The sequence below is a fragment of the Neophocaena asiaeorientalis genome, unplaced genomic scaffold (assembly GCF_003031525.2).
Source record: "Neophocaena asiaeorientalis asiaeorientalis breed wild unplaced genomic scaffold, Neophocaena_asiaeorientalis_V1.1 scaffold889, whole genome shotgun sequence".
NCBI classification, from domain to species: Eukaryota; Metazoa; Chordata; class Mammalia; order Artiodactyla; family Phocoenidae; genus Neophocaena; species Neophocaena asiaeorientalis.
The window spans coordinates 957357-976606 of record NW_020171798.1 but is presented as its reverse complement, the minus strand read 5'-3'; the positions used below and the strand labels follow the sequence as shown (position 1 = coordinate 976606).

The 19250-nt window shown below is 47.4% G+C and overlaps 1 protein-coding gene and 1 non-coding gene across 2 annotated transcripts in view; both read right to left on the bottom strand.

The window, feature by feature from the left end:
* Positions 1-19250, bottom strand: part of FRMD4A (FERM domain containing 4A) — a 316648-nt gene that overhangs the window by 118484 nt on the left and 178914 nt on the right. The window contains 2 exon segments of the mRNA XM_024738008.1: positions 4141-4225; positions 15406-15498. Of these exon segments, the coding sequence (XP_024593776.1) occupies positions 4141-4225; positions 15406-15498 (178 nt within the window).
* On the bottom strand, positions 9207-9279 carry TRNAW-CCA (transfer RNA tryptophan (anticodon CCA)). Its single transcript has one exon. It is a non-coding gene; the product is annotated as a tRNA-Trp (tRNA).

Sequence of the window (19250 nt, the reverse complement as noted above, 5' to 3'; positions counted from 1 at the left end):
GGGAGGGGGGCTCTTTTTCTTAAACAGCCTCCTAGAGCCATGTGGCTTCTAAACCACGGCATATATTCCTTAGATAAAAATAACTGTGAATGCGTTAAAAAAGCGAATGAAATAAGGACTTGGAGGAAGCAGGAATAAACAGCTTATGGTAGCTGAACAACTTAGATTCTAGTACGTTGTAGGAATCGCTCCCCAAGACACAGGGAGGGCGCTGGGTCAGCTGGTATCAGCATCACCTACCGGTTACGTGTCTGGCACCACTCTCAGGTCCTTCAAGGCCTCCAAAGTGCCAGAGGGCAGTGTGGGCAGCACGCAGAAATTCGCAGCCAAGATGAGCTCAGATCTGATTCCAAGTGAGCAATTCTATCTCAGCGGGAGCTAATAACGTGCCTGGTGGGGTGCTAACCACCTTCATGTCTATCTCACTTAATCTCCCCAAGAAGGTGGTGGGTTGGGTCTTTTAATATCCTTGTTCAACCAAAGAAGAAAATGAAGCTTGGAGACGTCACAGAAGGTGTCCACATTTATTGCAGTTGCTAAGAGGCAGAGGTAGGAAGGGAACCCAAGTCTGTGAGCCACGGAGTCTAAACCCCTAATCACAATCATTCTGCTCTGGGGCCTTCCACCATCTTTTTACAACTGTGCCAAGCCTGTTCCACCACTTCTGGTTCCTTGTCTTTCACTAAGTTACTAAATCTCTCCAGCATCGGTTTCCTCCCTCAGTAAAGCTGATGATTCCATCCCACTCATGAGCCTCAAAAAATGTAAGACAAGTGAAAAAAATTTTATAGACTCTAAGTGTCAACTTATGCAGATGAAAATATTATTTTTGATGATGGGAAGGAGACGGGTGGCCTTGTGACGCGATTCTGTCCCCTACGTAACCTTCAGAAGAGCCACCTCGGGCTCACTGATGCAAGTCACTAAGCTCCAGGACAGGTGCTGAGAAGAGACAGCTGTGGTTCTAGAAGGGCAGACACCACCCAGGTCAGCAGGCAGGCTGATGGCTGTGGGCACCTGGACCCTAAATGTGGCTGGCTCCGAATGCATCACCTCTTTAGTTCTGGGGATTTCTTTTTTAAAATTTCCCATTCATCCCAGAGTCCTCTGTGATCATTATGTTCAAAAGCACTGAAATCTTCACCTTCAGCTCAGCATCTGTGACTAGACTGAACTGAACAACTCCGAGAGAAACCATGTCTGCTCCCTTAACCCAGGGATCTGTATAAGCACAGTTTGGGGCAACTGTTTACTTGCTGGGGTTGAGGGGGATTTCATCCCAGTCAGCGACTTCCCAGGCATCTACTGCCCAAGTCTGCCCCCTGGTGGACAGTCCTCACTTTTTATTCCTGAATTCTTCCGAAGTGCTTTCACATGGATTAAACAAACACCATCAGAGACGCTTGCCACCTACGAGGTACGTAAGACTGGTATTATTATTTCCACTTTATAATGAGAAAATGAGGGTTTAGAGAGAGGAAGAAATTTGCAAGTCCCTGGAACTACATGCAGCGTCTTTGTTCTTCCATTCAGCAAAACCCCCAAATACCGTAGTCTGAGCGCTCTGGGCTTGAGCCCAGGTTAAGTCTTGGTTCAGCAGCTGTCACCAAGCGAGGTTCTTTCACAGAACTGAATTTGATCACTACCACGCCCTCCACGATTTTGAACATTTGCCTTCAGTGGAGCTATTCTGTGCGGTGATGTGCTGAAGAACTTCCAGAAGGAGAAGTGATGGCCGACAGACCGCTTCACCTGTGTGTGTGCCTTAATGTATAGTCGGTTGTTGCAATCGCTCCAAACTAGGTTTAGTTAAACAGGAAAATACAGGCAGCGGGATCTCCTCTGAATACAGCCACTGACCATGTTACAACAGGTGTACTTGGCTTTGAAGTTCTCTAAGGAGAGTCTGCCCTCCGGGGCACAGTGCAGCCCAGCGGGTGAGATCTGTGATCTGGAATCAGGCTGCCAACTTCAGCCCTGACTGACTCTGCCATTCAGCGGATATGCAACCCCGGGTGAATCTCATAACCACCCTGTGCCTCATCTTTTCCACAGGGAAAACTAAGATAAAGAATAGTCTTCATCTCAGAGATGGTGCAAAGATGCAGCCACACAACTTACAGAAGGCACTCAGCACCAAGCCCGCCACGGTGCCATGGGCGTTAAGTACCAGCCGTCCTTCTCCCTGGTCATTAATGAGCTGACCTAAGGCTGCACTCGTGAGACAGAAGGGGGCGTGTTGGAGGGCGGGTGCAGAGTGGGTGTTCACTTTAAATACATTCTGTTAGTTACGATTCTCCACCCAGGGCGGGGAGCGGTATTCTGCAAGCCCCTCTCCCCCGGGACGGGGTGTGTGCTGGATTCTGTGGGCGTTTTGGGTTATCCAATGAAAGGAAACACTACAAGCATATGGGGGAACTGGATGCAAGGGACTGTCCCACTCAATTGAGAACTGTCCCTTGAATAGACGTGTCCGTGAAGAAGATGTACAAATGGCCAGAGAGCATACGAAAAGATGCTCAACGTCGCTAATCGTCAGGGAAAAGCAAACCCAAACCATAGTGAGATACCACCTAATACCACTAGGATGGCTACTATTTATTTGTTTATTTTTTGGCTGCACGGTGCAATTTGCAGGATCATAATTCCCCGACCAGGGATTGAACCAGTGCCCTCAGCAGGGAAAGCGCAGAGTCCTAACCACTGGACTGCCAGGGAATTCCTAGGTTGGCTGTTATTAAAAAAAAAACCCAGAAAATAACAAGTGTGGGTAAGGATGTGCAGAATGGAATCTTCACACACTGTTGGTGGGAATATAAAATGGTGCAGTCGTTATGGAAAGCGGTATGGCAGCTCCTCAAAGAATGAAAACTAGAATTATGATATGATCCAGCAAGTCCATTTCTGGGTATTCACCCAAAACAACTGAAAGCAGGGACTTGAACAGGTGTTTATAAACCCACGTTCACAGCAGCATTATTCACTACAGCCGAAAGGTGGAAGCTACACAAGGGTCCATGGACTGGTGGGTGAATAAACAAAACGTGGTAACTGCATACAATGGAATATTAGCCATCAAAAGGAAGGAACTTCGGACACTGGCTACAACATGGATGGACCTTGAGGACATTATGCCAAGTCAAATAAGCCAACCACAACAGGACAGATACTGCGTGATTCCACTCACGTGAGGTACCCAGAGTGGTCAAGTTCATAAAGACAGAAAATAGAATGGAGGTTGCCAGGGGCTGGCGGTGGGGAGTTACTGTTTAAGGGGTACAGAGTCTCAGTTCTGTATGATGAAGAGCTCTGTGGATGGATGTGGTGATGGCTGTAAAACAAGGTAAACGTACTTAATGCCACTGAACTGTACACTTATCAATGGAGACCACGGTAACTTTTATCACAGTAAAAAAACTGTCCCACCCCATAGAGAACAGACTTGTGGTTGCCAAGGGGGAGGGGGGGAGGGGAGGGGTGGAGTGAGAGCGTGGGATGAGCAGATGCAAACGAGTATCTATAGGATGGATAAACAACAAGGTCCTACTGTACAGCACAGGGAACTATATTCAATATCCTGTGATACACCATCGTGGAAAAGAATATGAAAAAGAATGTGTGTGTGTGTGTATATATTTAACTAAATCACTTTGCTGTACAGCAAAAATTAACACATTGTAAATCAACTATATTTCAATAAAAAAAAACAAAAAACTGTCTCACCCAAAGTGCCAAGAGCATCCTTTTGAGAGATACTTCCAGAACATCCAAAAATGATCAAATATACATGCATTTGGTTATAAGAGGTTCATTTATAATTGTGAGACCTAGTGCGTTTGTCCCATTGGCCTGGGTTTCCCTCTTTTGGCCACAGTTGCCAAGTTCAGGAGACGCCTAAAATCAAGCTAAGGAACACCTCCAAGGAGCTAAAACACAGTGATGGGATTGGAAGTAGTCACGTTATGAACAACCTGATAGCTTTAGCTCCACGGAGTTCTCATTTATTTATAGTCATTAAGTTATAAATTACTTCTACTAATCAATAAAATTGCATTAGGGGCAGCAAGTTGGGATTCCCAGCTTCAAAGGAGACTTTCAGATTTCAACGGAAAACTCTGAACAGGAAGAGGAAGTTCTTACCTTGTAGATACAGGACTTGGCGTTCAGGAAGAAGAGCTCTATGGTGGCATTGTCCTTTAGGTATGAGATGCTCTCTATATAGAACCTGGAAGAGAAAAACTGCCAGTGAACTACAGAAGCATCAACCAATCAGGCAGAAAATCATGTGTTCTCCGAGTTACATGATTTGACTTGAGGATACGGACGCCCAATCCAACAGGAACAAAAGAAAAAGGCATCGTCTATTGCTTCCACCATTCCTTTTTGAGGGAAAACAGTGCTTTTCAAGTTCGTTTACCGTGGGTTAGGACCGTCATGACTGACAGCCCTGCTCATAGCAAAGAGCCGGCCTGCCATCGACCTCTAAGAGTACACTTGAACTTGATCATTTACTTCCTTTTTCATTACCTGCTTTCCAATTTTTTTATAATGTCATTTGTTTCCATTGCATTACTTTTTGTCCTCATCACTGTTGAGCTGGAGTTTTAAAAGATAATTTCTTCTGCTTAATCGAAAGAAGGGCCCTATTTCTCCTTGAGATGGTTACAACAGGTCTTCGTGACGATGGCAAGGTGGGGTTTGACGTCTGCACATCCAGAGAGCTGTGGCTGGTGTTCTTAAAGCCGTGATATTCGTGCACATGAAGCCGAATGAGAATTGGATTTTTATCCAGATGAAACTTATGGATTTTTGTCAAGACAACACATGCTGACATTATTTAAGTTTAATTCAATGATCCTTTACACATCGACTCTGGAGTTTATTCAATTCCTGAATTAGGTAAGGCACTTGTACTTGTCTAAGGCTCCGCTGCACTGAGGGAGCTGTGATGAGAGGGGAGAAGGAAATGATTGGCACGCAGAGCCTTGGAGGGGAAGAGGTTCTGAGTGGGGTGGCAACCCCTGGAGGGCACTGGGCACCTGCCTCGTGGAAACTGGGGGCCCCAAGAGGGGGCAGGAGGTGAAATGAGAAGAAACAAGTGCTATGATCATCCAGAACAGCGTTAAGATGTGATGGAAAGAATCCTGGGGAGGAAGTCGAGAGCCCAGTGATCTGGGCCCAGCGCTGTGTGATTCAGGGCAAGTCCCATAACCTTGCTGGGCTTCCGCTTGCCAGTCTGTAAAAGACAGCAGGACGTGGTCAGCAGTTCCCCACCTAAGAAGTCTGCTGCTTTCAAATACTGGAACCTAATTCAGATTAAAACAACAACAACAATAGCAAAACCAACACACCAACACTGTAAGGCAAACAAAATGTGTGTGTAGGCTTGGGCGAGCCCGTGGCCCCCCAGTTTGCAGCCCCTTGTCTACAGACTAAGTAAATAACATCTTTGACCATTTTACAGATGTGTGCAGAGGCTGTCGTGATGAATACAACACAGACTCATTTAAATTTGTAATTGAATCCAGAGTAATCTTCAGAGATTAGTAGATATTTTCAATCCACAGATACTAGTCTGACAATTACCATCATGGAGGGTCTACAAAATTTTTGGAAATTACGATACAGTCTTTATTCATGCAAAGCCTGGGAATGAGGTGGCTGGTTGATCTCTACCATCACCCTTTTCCCTACCAAAAAAAAAAAGCAAAAAAAAAAGCACCTGCCTCCATTTTGGAGCAAGTATTCTAGGTCATGGAGGTCTCCATAAAGGGTCTGAGTGGTCTCAGAGGAACTGTAAAGCTGTACTACTTTCACTCCCCTAGTAATGGAGACTTGAAATATAGAAGCAAATTCTACATCTCAAAGCAAAACACAGTTTTCCCTTGGTATCCACAGGGGATTGGTTCTAGGACCCACCTCTCCTCCAGGATATCAAAATCCTCAGATGCTCAAGCCCCTGATATAAAATGGTGCAGTAGGGCTTCCCTGGTGGCGCAGGGGTTAAGAATCCACCTGCCAATGCAGGGGACACAGGTTCGAGCCCTGGTCCTGGAAGATCCCACATGCCATGGAGCAACTAAGCCCGTGCACCACAACTACTGAGCTTGTGCTCTAGAGCCTGCAAGCCACAACTACTGAGCCCGAATGCTACAACTACTGAAGCCCACATGCCTAGAGCCTGTGCTCCGCAACAAGAGAAGCCACCACAGTGAGAAGCCCACGCACCGCAATGAAGAGCAGCCCCCGCTCACCCCAACTAGAGAAAGCCCGCACACAGCAATGAAGACCCAACGCAGCCAAAAATAAATAAATAAACTAAAACAAACAAACAAAATTTAAAAAAGTAAATAAAATGGTGCAGTACAGTCAGTACGTATCTGCGGGTTTCACATCTGATCCGTGGATATGGAGAACCGACTGTAAGTTACAGTTGATGTAATTAAAAAGTCTACATCCGTTGTAAACTTTCTGGCAAGGGGTAGTCAGACTAGCAAAACCAGAAGGAGGGGAGGAAGGCAGACAGATGGAAGGGAAGGGAAAGGAAGCAGAGGAGGGGAGGGGGAAAGGGTGACAGAGGCTCAGGATGGGGCTCCGGGTGGGTCAGAGCAAAGCCAGCTCAGCTGGGCGACCTGCAGGCGTGGCCTATTACAGATCAATCTTGCTTCTGTGCCTGCGTCCGAGCTATTCCTCTCACTTCCAGAGCCATCCTCCTGCACACCCCAGCTCACCCCTGCTCCCTTCAGACTCACTCAGGGTCACCAGAAGTTTTCGCTGACTCTGCGGACGGTCCCCACAGAAGACCTCCTCTCCTGGGCTCCGGTGACGCCCTCTGCTTATTGTGTGGCCCCATGGTGCCGTGATTTTCTGTTCCCTGAGATGCCTTCTTAGTAGGCTGCTAACTCCTTGAGGCCTGGGACCAAATCTCATTCATTTTTGCATCCCCAGCACTAATCCAGAGCCTGGCACCAACATTTAAGGTTCTATGAATGAAAGATGCTTTCAACTGTTCTCCTCTCCACACACCGTTGGTGGGAGTTCTTACTGGACAGTGAAATGGGCGACGAAGACAGTGCAGGAGGGAGAAAAAATAATAAATGATTTCCCAGACCATTTATGATCGGGGGTCTTATACTCCACACCCAGGCCCTGTCCCTCTGCCCCTTCTTTCACCGTGAACATGGAAAGCTGCCCACGCAGGGCTGCTGATGACTTTCAGTCCTAGAGCCAGAAGAACAGCAGAGGCTTCTAGAGTCTGCCAGTCAGTGACCTTAGCTCTGGAATAATAATTCTGAGTCGAAAGCTGTTGGGTCTGAAATAACTTAATTTTTTCAAAGCAATGCCGTACATCTTGATACCATTTGCTTTAAGTCTTGAGAATTAAGGAGCGAAGACATTCTGCCCCCCGGCCCCCCATTTTCTCCTCAACAGCGTATTAAGAAAAAAAAGTAACACTTCCCTTTCCAACTCTCTAATAATGGAAAACTGAAACGAGATGGCAAATTCTATGCCTTTTGAGATAGTATTTGTTCCCTGGCTGCACAAGAGACAGGAAGGTGGAGGAAATAACAAGCATATTCTGAGATGGACGGGAAAAAAAATCACCTCCTTTTGAAAGAAACTGGAAAGCAGTTTCCTGTTAACCTTTATCACCAAGAAACAGCCTGGGAAACCCTGTGAGTTCCAGGCCTGTCATATTATTGTTCTAACCCTGGATATATATATATATATATATTTTTTTTTTGCGGTACGCAGGCCTCTCACTGTTGCGGCCTCTCCCGCTGCGGAGCACAGGCTCTGGACGCGCAGGCTCAGCGGCCATGGCTCACGGGCCCAGCCGCTCTGCGGCATGTGGGATCCTCCCAGACCGGGGCTCGAACCCGCGTCGCCTGCATTGGCAGGCAGACTCTCAACCGTTGCGCCACCAGGGAAGCCCAGCCCTGGATATTTAATTCATCCCTTCTGCGCTAGGAAGCTAGTAAGTCAAAAGTGCCCAGAGAAAAACAGACCTCAGACATCTCAATCCCACACCGAGGCCCAGCGCACTCTACCGGAGAAGACAATTCTAGGGAAACGGGGAAGGTTGACGGTGTGTGTTCAAAGTCTTGATGCCAGTTCTGTTCCTTTGGATTTTCCTGAGAGCCTGGTCAAAGGTCCTCCTTTTGGGCAGTAGGTGGCGATGTTGCATTTGCTTACCTACCAGCGCAGAGGGCTTCCTCAAAGACCGGGTTCACAAAGAAAATTCCAGGTCTCTGGGTAAACCTAAGGAAATGAATGATGTCTCGTAGCTTCAGAGGGTCTGTGTGGACAATTCCAAGTCTGATTCTGTATTAACTATGCGTTTTGGATGCTTTGACGTCTGGGGCCTTGCTGACCCTGGAGGGACAGCCCCTTCGAGGCTTAGCCAATTCCTAAAGATGGTAAAGGATTCACCTGTGAGCACACCTTTTGCAGGCAGACCAGCCAATCCAGCTCCCACATACACTTCCTCGCCTCCCCTATGGGGATTTCACATTCCAGGCCGCTATGCACCTGCCTTAATCATCCCAAGGCCAGCAACTGGATAACTTGGGACAAAGCCTGCTGAAATTATTCAAGCTAGCCAATCCTAAGCCTGCTTACCCTGCCTCACCCATTCTTCCCTGCAGAAATCACAATAAACGCTGGTGCCCACAGGTCCCCAGCTCCCTCTGCCTCCTGGCCGAGCCTGGTGCTTCCCCATGTGGCCCTGCCTGGCAGGGGTGCCCCCTCCTCTTGGGAACCGAGTAGCGATCTCTCTTTTCAATGGCAGTCATCTCCTGATCTGTTGGCCCCAAGTACCTGAACACTAATAAAACCTCCAATTTAAAACCGGCTCTTCAGCATATTTAGTAGGACTGAATCTTTTTTTTTTATTGGCCACACCACACAGCTTGTGGGATCTTAGTTCCCTGAACAGGGATTGAACCCGGGCCCTGAGCAGTGAAAGCGTGAAACCCTAGCCACTGGACTGCCAGGGAATTCCCAGTAGGACTGAATCTTAGGGCTTCTTCTTTTTTTTTTTAATATTTATTTATTTGGCTGTGCTGGGTCTTAGTTGTGGCGTGCAGGACCTTTAGTTGAGGCATGTGGGATCTTCAGTTGTGGCACGTGGGATCTTTAGTTGTGGCATGCCGGTTCTTTGAGTTGCAGCATGCGGGCTCTTAGTTGTGGCATGTGGGATCTAGTTCCCTGACCAGGGATCGAACCTGGGTCCCCTGCATTGGGAGCACGGAATCTTAACCACTGGACCACCAGGGAAGTCCCTTAGGGCTTCTTTTTGAGTCAAAGGAAACGGTGCTCTAGGCCAAGGGCAAACCTGGCTCAGTACCATGACTGATGCCACACCCAACCTGACCCAGATGAAGCTAACTTGAGTATATATTATCAGAAGGTCTAAGTAGGCATAAATATGTGCTATGCTAGTACACGTTTGAGCATGTTAAATACTGAAGGCTCTGAAGCCTTGGGGAGTCTGGTCCCCTTTAACGTGTAGAAGTCTCAGGGGGCGGAGATTGAACACCATCCAGCAAGATGACGTCAGCTAGGTTTCCCCCACTGGGCCCCCTCTCTCCTCCGCCCTCTCACATCCACCCCTTGGCACTTGGGAATCACTGACTATTTACAGCAAGTGTTAATTAAATGGCCCAGTGATTTCATTTTGTAATGAACACAAATGTCACATTTGGAAGGCCTGCTTTTGGTAGCAAAAAGGAGCGATCGTAATGAGAAGGATAATTAACACTGCTGTGAGTTTCTGCGGCCAAGTATCTGATGTTGAGAATTTCAGCAGCGCTGAAAATCCTAACTGGGACACCCAGTTGAGATCTAGCAAGTTCTGGTTAGCAGGCACCTCGTTTTAGATCCACGCCATCACTGTCACCGTGAGTGACAGCAAACAGCACTGGCTGTCTTAATGAGCCAGCAAAGACACCAACAGTCGGGTCATGAACTCAACTGTAAAATCCCCTCTCCCAGATTAAAGCTTCTGGGCATCTCCTCTCTTTCTCTCTCTCTCTCTTTTTTTTTTTCTTTTCTGTAGCTCACTTTTGTTTATTGTTTGTGAAACTCTAAGTTTGAGGAGACACATCTAATCTCTATTTATTTTCCTACAAACAGTGTCGATGACCAGAGCTCCGAGGACATGGCTGGAGAATACACAATGAAAGGAACAGCCCAGACATGGAGGAATTATCCTGAGCATAAACTTGTATCTACAAAAAAAAAAAAACAAAACAGGACAGAGGGGCTCCCTTGGGTGGGCGGGCATATTTTCCTTCTATGTTTTCTCGACCTCTTTCTTAAGCTTGCCTGGTGGACACTACCAGAGGGTCGCTGTTCTCAGTGTCGGGAGCTTGCCCTCAGCATTAAACAAGGGTCTCGTCGTTGACTTCCATCTTGGTCACACACTGATCGCTGGGCTGCTTTTAACGGATGTGCGTGAGGGGGCAGCAAGGGGGGAGAGATGAGGCTGGGTGGGCATGCACAAGTCAGGTCACGAGGGACGTGCGGAGGGCGGCCTTAGCATGCTAATGGAAAGCCAGGAGCACCGTGAGTGGGGATCAGATAAGAATTCTAGAAAGGGGCTCAGTGCCACACATAGATAGAATGGAAGGGGCCAAGACCAGAAGCAGAGATGAACAAGGAGATTTTCAGGACCAGGAGAGGTTTATGAAGGTCCTAATTATAGCCAGGGAGGGTATGCATGGACAGTAAGGGATGGAGCTCTTAAAGACATGAAAACAAGAGGAATTCATGAATAAGAGGCCAGAGAAGGGAGCAGGTGGGAGACAGCAGATGACGTCAAAGCCAACTTTCAAGTTCCTGGCTTGAGGGGCTGCATGGGTGGTGGTGTCCATCGCAGAGATAAGGAGGTGTCAGGGAAAGAAGAGTGAGTTGGGGGCAGAAAGATGATGGCATTATTTGATTCAGACAGGGGAGGGCAGAGAAGCTCCTGTGGAATTTGGTGCCCAGAGACCTCCAGTGACCATGGGGGTGATGGGACCAGAAGCTGGACCCCCAGAGACTGAGGGATCAATGGGACATGGGAAAGGGGGCAGCAAGTCCATCCTTCTGAAACTTTGCTGTGAACAGAAGGGAGAACAGGGGTGGTAGCTGTAGGAGGAGACAAGTCAGGGAGGGTATTTTCTTTTCTGAGGGTGGGAGCATCATGGAGGGGCATGGAGGGGAGGGGTCAGTGGAGAAGCAGCTTAAGATAGAGGAAAAGAGAGGGAAAACTATCAGGAGTGAGCTCCCTGAGGTGGTGGGAGGGGCTGGAACTGGAGGGCAGGTGGACGCACCAGCCTGGGAAGATGGGATGTGGGGTGTGTGTGCATGTGTGCGCGCGCGCGCGTGTGTGTGTGTGTGTAAGAGACAGACAGACCCTGGAAGCTGGGGATGGTGCTTGTTTACCTGTTCACTTCTCTCTTCCTACCTCTTCAAATGGTACCTACAACACAGCAAGTGCCGATGAATATCCATGAATCAACAACCGAATCCATCGATAATGCTGAGTACGTAGCATGGCGTTCACAAGTGAGAAAGCTGTTGACACCTCACAGTTGAAATGAGAGTGGCTTTTGGCTCTTAAGGCAGCAGGGACGCAGCTCAGGGTGACAGAAAGGGGCTGGTGAGACCGAGGCATGTTCTTTGCAGAAGAGGAGAGAGCACAGGGCAGGGCAGAACGCTTCCCCACTGGACGTCCCCCTTGTCAGGAGATGGCAAGTCTTTCTCAAGTGGGACTAACAACACACATCTCAGCTTCTAGAAATGCCTGCTTTGCCACTGAGGATGCCCCTTCCTCCACCAAGGTGCTTTCCGGTAGGGCTGCCAAGCTTTGGGACTACAGGTTGCTTTGTCCCCCGCAGGGGGCGCTCTGTCACGGTGCTGAGTTGGGTAGCTCCAGAAGAGCAAGGTCAGGCCTGGGAGGGCTGCTCTCCACGACACCTCTTGCCCAGAGATGGGGGCATCTGTCCTTTGCAGATGGACGCTGCTGCTGCAGATGTGGCCAAGCGTGGAGCCAAGAGGGGCCAAGGGCAGCGATCTCAACTCGGGTCCTCTGGCCCTGCTGCACAGGCAGCAACGCTCTCTCTCCATAACTTGCCAGCCATGCCTGGGGGCAGAATCTACCTAAACATCTCGGGCTCCCACCTCCTTATCTTGATTAGGAAAAATAATACCTGTCTCAAGGATTGTTGTGAAGGTAATTCATCCGTAATAATGGACAGTTCCCCCTCTTCTCTGACCTTTTTCCTTTTTAGGTAATTATTAAGACGCTGATGCCACTGTGACCATTCCTGGTCATCTGACTGATGAGAATTGCAGGGATCAAGTCCCTTCGAGGCTAAATAATGGGTCAGCAAAGGCAGGTTCTTAGCCCTCCATCCTGTCATTCCAAGACTGTCCTGCAGCCAGCTTCACACCCTCCCAGGAGGAAATGCTCATTTCCTGGCTTTGAGGATGAAGCAAAATTCTGTGAGTTCCAATTCACGTTACTTAATATATTTGGGTCTTATTTTTCCTAAGTGGTTGAATGGAAGCCATAATTCTGCCCTCACTCTCACAGATGTTTTGAATATGCATCGCAGTGAAAGAATATATAAATGCCAAGTAACAAGCTATGCTGGTGGCAGCCCAAACGTAGATCCTCAGTGACACAGGGTTAAGACGTCCACTCCATGAATTCTTAAATCCTGGCTTAAGGCAGCTGATCTTTTCTATGGTCTCTTTTATCAGGTGGTTCTGTTTTGCTTTTATTCTCCTATATAACTGTACACGTGTTATATAGATGTAACATATAGATGTTTAAAGGTAAGGAGAAAGGCAATGAGGGGCTGGAGAGGGGCTGCAGGGATGCACGGGTGATGGACAGCTGGGTTCTTGTTTAGAAAGGTCAGCGTGTACGCACAGGGAAAGAGCCCAGCTGGACAGAAGCTCTTTTGGAGACTCCAGCATATTCCAGGGTCTGGGTCTTTTGTGAAGATAATCTCATACCACTCCGTTGTAGAAAATAGCCTATAGGCATCCTGAGAAAGGCACCGAGTTATAAATTGGAAATTCTTCCCAGGCTGAAAACCAAGGTACAAGTGCGGAATTCACCCCTGTGGGAGAACCTGCTTCCTCTCTGGGAGAAGACAAATTATCAGTATTTTGATACCACGCTGTTCAGCCGGCTGCAAAGTGGGGACTCGGGACAGCAGGGGTTCCGGGAACCAGGATCTTCCGTGGCCAGTGCCAGGGAGAGAGCCACGCCGGGCGGCGGTCATAAAAATCCAGGTGACAGAAGATGAGGGCCTGAGTTCATGTAATAAAGAGGAGGGGGCAGGGCGGAGAGAGATTTCGTAAGTAGCAGCAGAGAATTAATGCCCGTAAGAATTTGAGGGATAGGAAAGGGGGACAGATTTTAAGATTTAAGCCTATATAACTGAATGGATAATGACGTCAGATTTGATGGTACCACAGGTTTGGGGAGGTGGGGGGTGGCTAGGAAGATGATGAATTTGGCTTTGGACCTGTTGAGTTTGATGTACGCAGGTGGCCAAGAGGCCAATGGAAATAGAAACCTGGGGCTCTCCAGAAAGATCCGCTTGCAGGATGAGCTAGAGAAAGCTCTGCCTTGTATTTCTGTGAGATGTCCATCCCTAAATGTGAATTCGGAGAGTTTTTCCTAATGAGCATTTGGGGAGGTGCCTGCTTTGGCTAACTAGGAAAATGCATGTCCCTGGGTCTTCAGTCACCCCGTCCCCAGTTCTGTTGTTAGGCTGGTTCTACCTTGGCAGTTCTCTGTGTATCTGGTTCCATGGAGAGACGCTGGCTTGCAGTGATGTGGACCCATCTGCACGCAGAACCTCGGCCACAAACACTTCAACCCAGCAATCTCACAGCGTTCCAAGCTTTTCTCCAAGGCTCGTTCCCCAAACCCACACATAACTCAACTCATAACAGACACTTGAAGAAAAACAGCTAATATGCAACCAGCCCAGTGTTTTCTCTTCTTGGCTAACGTTCGCAAAAAGCATCACGAAGGAGGGGGGCCTGATCCATGGCAAGTGTACGCACCCATCTCCCACTGCGGGTTAATGACCTGCTTAAATGCAACCGAGTCTCCCCTGATGCCGCCACCCCTCCCGGTGCCACTGTTACTCTTTGCTGTATAGGATGACTTTTCCATTTATCTGAGAAAAAGTAGCCGCCATTAAAGAGAAGATGACACTGAAATCGTGCCCATCAGGGATGGAAATGGCGACGATTAGCTCTGATATGTTTGCAGCTGTTAAACAAATCAAAAAGGGATTAAATGCAAGTTTAAATGTACTCAGCCAGCTGAGATAATGACACATACTCCCGCCTGTGAAAGGGACCCTTTACCTCTGATTTTTGCCTTTCGCCGTATCAGGACAGCTACACGTAAAACTGTATCCTTGGCTGTCCTTTTTAGGAGGAACTGAATTGTGAAGCATTGGTGTCCTGCTCTTGAATTTCTGTTCACATGTTTAAAAAGTGCTGGGTCTATGCATTGAGTGGAAGGGTTAGTGTCCAGTGGAAGGCTGAGACATTTGAACCCAAGTACCTCTGCAGCTGTGTAGACAGAAACAGCCTGGTGGCTCCACAGACTGGGCGCTCAGGGAGCCGCTAGATCTGGGGGCTCAGATTCTGGCTTTGCTAGGCATGATTTGTACTTTGCCCTTGAACCCATGACATGACCCCCCTCTGGCTTCACACAACCCTTTGCAAACCCAAGTGGTCAGCCTGGTTGACTTCATAAGACTATTGCAAATATTAACTATAAGAATCATACAGTCACGAAATAAAACTTCTTACAGTACGTTAATGAACAGCAAATGACTATTGTTTCTGATATATTATTACACCATAGCCTCCCTTAGTGGGAAACGCGTTAATCTGTGATTTGCTGCTGGGTTTCAACTATTCCTACCTGGGATAAAACAGGCAAGTTTCAAGAGACCAAGTAGCACTTGTGACGGAAGGAAAGAATACGCAGACTTTTGCTATGTAGCTTCGAAGGCCACCAAAAGAAACCACGGATTTGTGTTATTCTCAGAGACTTAGTTTCCTTTGAGATATATGCCCTCCTTCCCCCGCAAAAAAGCAAAAAAAAAAAAAAGGGTTTTATTTTCATTCCACACAAGCATCCTATTGTCAGAGCACAAACACATGTGTCCACGCACACACGCTGACATGCCTTACACACTCACGCCCTGTGTTTACATCTGCTGGGAATGAAGCTATACCACAACCTCTATTCCTGGCAACGGACCAAGACAAACTTGACTTCCCTTTTCTTTGATCGCTCTACCCTCCCAGACTTTTCTGACAAAGGAGGGGGGGAAAAAAAAAAACGAAAGGATGGATACCCAATGTACATACCTGACACAAAAGTATAAAACCACTGGTCCCGACTTTTTGGGGAAGTCGTGTTCCAAGACTCTTCGATCTAGTTGAAGCCAGTTTAAGTGTCCCCTGAGGAAAAGAGAGACCAGTGGGTTAGGGCTTTGGGTTTTGCTGGAGTTTCTTGGGACAAAGGTATATGTGCTGCAAAACATGCGTGACCACAGATAAACGTGGCCCTCTGCCTCACTCTTAAGTGCTCAGTATTTGCAGAACCCAAGGGAATTATCGGGGGAATACTGCGTCAGCGGGAGATACTGCATGACAGTCAAAGTCGGGGGTTTGAGACCCCCAGTCCATTTCCTCAATGGCACTGAAGTGAAAAGGCAATCATACTCTCTTTCTTCTCCTGAATTCCCTAACCACCACACTCCTGACTGCCTTTTCTCCTGAAGGCCTCCAAACACACTTTAGAAACGTGTTAGCAATCTTCACAACGTCTCGCTGGAAGCAGATGGGGTGCAAAGTGAGTCAGAGACAGTTTCTTTAAAAATGAGATGTACACCGACCATACCACCCAGCCGCTCCACTCCTAGGTATTTACCCAAGAGAAATGAAAGCAGGTGTCCACGCAAAGACTTTCATACACAGATGTTCACTTTATTTGTAATAGCTCCAAACGTGAAACAACCCCAATTTTTACCAACGGGGGAATGGACCAATTATGATACAGTTATAGAATGGAATACTACCCAGTCATAAAGACAATGAGCTATTAATACACACAGCAACAAAGATGAATCTCAAAATAATTATGCTGAGTGAAAGAAGCCCGACAATAGAGAGTACAGACTGTATGATTCCGTTTATAGAAAACTTTAGAAAGTACAAACTCGTCTGCAGCGACAGAAAGCAGACGGGTGGTTGCCTGGGGGTGGGTGATGGGGGGAAACACAGGGAGGACGAGGAAACTTTTGGTTGTGATGGAGATGTTCATTATCTTGATGGTGGTGATGGTTTCATGGGTGTAGATGTATGTCAATACTTATGAAATTGTACACTTTGTGTAGTTTATTGCATGTCAACTTTACCTCATTAAAGCTGTTTAAAAGTGAACCACGGAAATATCTGATGACATGTAAATGGGGTCACTCCTGCATTTATTTCTCCCTTCCCTCCCTCTCTCCCTGCCTCCTTCCATAAACATTAATTGACCACCTTCTTCAAATAAGGGTCTGGAGACGTAGCAGTAAGTGAAATCAACACAGTCCCTATTCCCCTGATGCTTATATTCTTGTTAGGAGACAGACACTCAGCAACTATTTCCACAATTATGTAATTACTAATAGTATTAGGACGATGAGTTATGAGAACCTGTAAGAACCTGATCTAGTCCTGAGACCTGAGAAGGACTGCTTGGTGTTTGATTGAGATTTGAAGAATGACAAGAGGAAAGCAAAGAGGAAGGGGAAACCACTTTCCAAGTAGAGAGGCCAGCATGTGCAAATGCCCCGGGGTGGGAAGAAACCTTGGTGTCCTGAGAGTAGAAAGGGATGAGGCTGGAGAGTGGTGACCAAGGCCTTGGAGTCAAGTTGAGGAGGCTGGTCTTTGAAGGGCAAGGCAGGATCACAGAGGAATCTACCCTTGTCCTTCTCCTCTCCTCTCCTTCCCCAGTCTCGGTCCATCATCCTGGAGGTCTCAGAGTCCTGTAGCCGCCTTGCCTTAGTAATAAGCTCATGCTGAACAGACACAACTGCACAACATTTCCTCAGGGCCTGACGCTGAGCAACACTGATGTTTATACCGTATATACCTGTGTGAAAGGCTGGCACTCTTTAAACAAAAGCTGTTGCATCGTTGTATTAAAACGTTTGCTCCTCTAAGCCTCCAAAAAATGAAAGCTAGAGAACACTCCAGAGGCTTCCATCTCCATTCTGAGACGTCATTCACACTACACCTTTTGCACAAAAAAGCAAATCCCTTCTTCAATTAAGCCTACACCTGTGGCTCCAGGGTTGAGGATGAGAGCTGCTTTGGAAGAGTGTCCGCCTGAGGAACATGGCCTCTCTCTCCTCCAAGAATTTTCACCTAGACAAAAATGTTTTCCTATTAACTTTATGTTTCATGCTTGGTGACTCTCCTCTGAGTACAGTAAGGGTGAAAAAAGAATGAAAAAAGAAGTCTTCTAAGCAAAACGACTGGGCCGACATCTTCCAGAAAGGCGGGATAAATTCTCGTCCTGAATGCTGACAATGCCCCTTGGGGATCGTGTTGTTTCAAACCTCTGCACCTTAGCTCATGCTGTACCCTCTGTCTAGAATGCCTTTCCTCTCCTTCACGGCACAGCGAAGTCTGGCCCATCCTTCCAGACCCAGCTCTCCTATGTCTCCTCCAGAAAACCTTCCCCGACACCCCTACCTCACACCACACACCAGCCTGGGCTGTGGGTCCTCCTCTGGACTCACACGGCACCCATCCCAGGCACACCTCTGCTGCTGCACTTCCCGAAGTCTATGGGACTTATTCTGTGTACATGCTTTTCCTCAACAGACTTTTTATATCTGGAAAACACAGAGAGGTCTACCCTATAAGGTAACAGCATGTGCATTTTTGATTGATTGGAAGGTAAGACAAACAGACCTCATTATCGGGGAGTAATAAGCCATAGCCCCGCCTTTCCAGCCTCTGAAAATGTCCCAGATCTCCTAGGATTCTCCCTCTGTGCTCAGCCTCTTGCAAACACGCCATATGCACACTCACCCCAGGACTTTGATCATGTGGTTTCTCCTCATTGGAACAGTGTCTCCAGCCTCTTTATCTGAATGATAGCCATTGTTCAAGGCTGAATTCAAGCCTTACTTTTAGTGAAGTCTTCCTTGACTGCCTACGTCTGGGGTTTCTTTCAAACAACTCCAGAGCTTCTGGTTTGTGTCATCTGCAAGGCATTTAGCACTGCCTTGTGCAATTAGTTATTTAAAAAACATGACCTGCCTCTCCAACTAAGTTGTAAGTTTTCAACATAAAAAAAAAAAAAATCATCCCCAGATCTTAGCCCAGCACTTGGCAAATACTACGGACTCAAAAGTACTTGCTCATTGATCGGATGACTACCTCCAAAAGCAGATGATTTGTGCCCTGATCTTAATTTATAAAAGTGACTGAGTGACAACACAGAGAGGTCAATGCCACTGAAGGGAAAGTTTAATGTTCCTCACAGTTTCCTGGAAATGAGAGGCACCTACAGCACGCAGGGCCATGAGGAGAAGCACGGTGTCGGTCATAAGGCAGAAAGGAGTATGGGGAAGACATAGGCCAGAGGCTTTTTTAGGGTTTTTGTGGAAAAGGCAGGGGGAACAGTTTAGGATTGGCTAGTTTGAACAATCCTGGCGGACCCTGAGGCATAAGAGCTGTCCCTGGTTCTCTGGTAACTGGCCCCGGGGGTGATTAAGGACAGGGAGAATGTGGGCTTGGGATGTGAGAGTTACACAAAAGAAGTGATTCAGAGTGTGGCCTCAGGGTCACGGCGGGGATGGAAATAACTTTGGCTGTTAGTTTGGCCCTGTAATGAATGATGCCAAATAAATACAGAATATGCAAAAACTCGGAACAGAAATCCATTCAATGACCATGCAGATTTAAATTTTCACCTTTTGCCTTGCAATAATTCTTGATAAAGAGTCTGGTGAGACAACCTCTTAAGGATCCTCTCAAGAAAGACAGACTAGGGCGGTGCACAGTGGTTTTCCGCTGGTCCCAAACTCAAGGAATAAGGAGGAACCGAGAGATGGAATGCTTTACCTGTGCTCTCAAGATCAGTCAATGGGCCAGGCTTGAGAAATCCTCACCCCACCCCAAGGGCACAGCATTTCTGACCACTCAGACCA